Source organism: Corvus brachyrhynchos, unplaced genomic scaffold (genome assembly GCF_000691975.1).
Source record: "Corvus brachyrhynchos isolate BGI_N302 unplaced genomic scaffold, ASM69197v1 scaffold376, whole genome shotgun sequence".
Taxonomy (NCBI): domain Eukaryota; kingdom Metazoa; phylum Chordata; class Aves; order Passeriformes; family Corvidae; genus Corvus; species Corvus brachyrhynchos.
In genome coordinates, this window is record NW_008238966.1 from 1,726,095 (window position 1) to 1,728,052 (window position 1,958).

General features: G+C 44.7%; 1 protein-coding gene across 1 annotated transcript in view; it reads left to right on the forward strand.

Moving 5' to 3' along the window:
- TMEM167A (transmembrane protein 167A) overlaps positions 1-1,553 on the forward strand; it is a gene marked incomplete at its 5' end in the record, with an annotated part of 9,357 nt that extends 7,804 nt beyond the window's left edge. Inside the window, one exon of the mRNA XM_017738675.1 lies at positions 398-1,553. Within this exon, the coding sequence (XP_017594164.1) occupies positions 398-468 (71 nt within the window). The remainder of the gene's footprint in view (positions 1-397) is intronic.
- Positions 1,554-1,958: the final 405 nt, after the last annotated feature.

Genomic DNA, 1,958 nt, shown 5'->3' on the forward strand with positions numbered 1-1,958 from the left:
CAGCTGCTCTGGGCACCCTGTGCCAGGGCCTGCCCACCCTGCCAGGGAACAATTCCTTCCCAATCTCCCATCCAGCCCTGCCCTCCTTTAGCCTGAAGCCATTTCCCCTTGCCCTGTCACTCCATGCCCTTGTTTAAAGTCCTTCTCTTAAAGCAAAGAGCCCCAGCTCTGTTTTTATGTAGCAAAATAACCTGTTCAACATCTGAGCTTTCCACTCCCGTGCATGTTCTTCGTGAGTACACAGCTGTACTTCTGTCAGCATTTCTCCAGCTACAAATGTTGAATATCAGTTCGCACGTGCTGTGGCACAGCTACGGCGCCAGACGAGGAGCAGGTGGGTCTGTTTAGCCATGCCTGAATTTTTGTTTGTTCTGGGCTCTCTCTCCCCTCCTGCCAGGTGAGCGGAAGAGCCCCTACGTGGCTGTGTGCTGTGTGGTGATGGCCTTCAGCATCCTGTTCGTGCAGTAGCAGCTGGCGAGCGTCCCGAGTACCCAACAGCAGAGCGTGGAGCAGCTTGTGTCAGGAAGGATGGGAAAGCGTCACCGAGTCTCCTCTCACTCCATGGATCACCTGTCTTCTGGAGGACACCCCTGCAGATGGACCAGCGTTAGTGACCATAGCCCAGATGACATGTAACTGGTGGAAGGGTGTCTGATGCGTGTCTTGAGTTTCAGGGGAGCTCTTTTTTTCTTTTACACCATGCACTTGAAAAGGCTTGCTGTTTTTAATTCTTTAGAATTTCTTGTCCAGTAGACCTGTATAATGAAAGCTTAAAATGGTAAATCAACCACAGCAATAAGACCACCCTTTGAAGAATAAAAGAGCATTGTGACTCTAGGGGATGTTTATTGAAGTATTTTTAGTTCTTGCTGCCTGAACAATTCCTCTCGATTTGTGAGTGAGGGCTCCACTCTCATCCTAAAAATATGACCTCTGACCTAAGTTACACTCAGCTATTTGTTTCTAAACTTGTAATTTCTCAAATAATGTATCAATATTTCTGTTGTTGAAATAAGATGTGAAATAAAGGCAGGGACCATAATTGTAGTGATGTCTGATTAGCTGGGGGGAAGGCACAGATTTTGAGGCACTTGGACTCTCTGTAAAATACCACATGTACTCATTGTTAGAGGTTTAGGTCTCTCAGGTATGTCGTTTCCCAGCTTCTTCCAAAATGTTGAGAAAAGGATTTCAGAGGCTCTGCTGCTGCAGTTGCATGGATGGAAAGATTTTAAATTAGCAAAATGAATACTTAGCTGCAGCTAAGGAAGTTGCATGTCAGAAAGGTTGTAGCAACTAAATTACACTCACCAGTAGTAAAGAGTAGATTACTTTTAATGATACACGCCATTAGCATTTATTTCTTAATTTTGCACACTTTCAGTAATCTAGTGACTTCTCTAATAACACCTGACAGGTGTGTGTTATACCAGACAACTGTGTGACTTCGTACTGACTGCATTTGGGAGAGTTGCCTGTTAGCAGTACTTCTTGTTCTGGAAAGGCTTGTGATCAGAAGGAACAAAACTGACAGTAAAACACACTGAAAGGTATGTTAACTGTTGTAATTCTTGTTTGAAAACCTTATTTTCATCGATCCAAATTATCCTGCAACTAGGAAAAAAAGTGCTTTTGAGTTACGACCTTTATGTTTTCTCGTGCACCTGTGAATCTAAGTCACCATCAGAAGTACCCATCCAAAACTTTTCTAATCTGGGCCCAGGAAAAAAAGATTTCTCCAGTTTGGGCTAAATAAATACCCCTGGCTGTGACCCAGAGGTGTGCAGAGCTGTAGGACTGTGACCATGCTATGCACACACAGAAGCCTGGGACTGGGCAAGAGGTGTGGGGGGAGCAAAATCTGCTCTTGTAACTTTAAATGTGGATGGTGCTCAAACAGGGCATCAAAGCAGCTCAGGTTTGGATTTCAAAGGTAACCATTCCCAAACAGGAGGAAG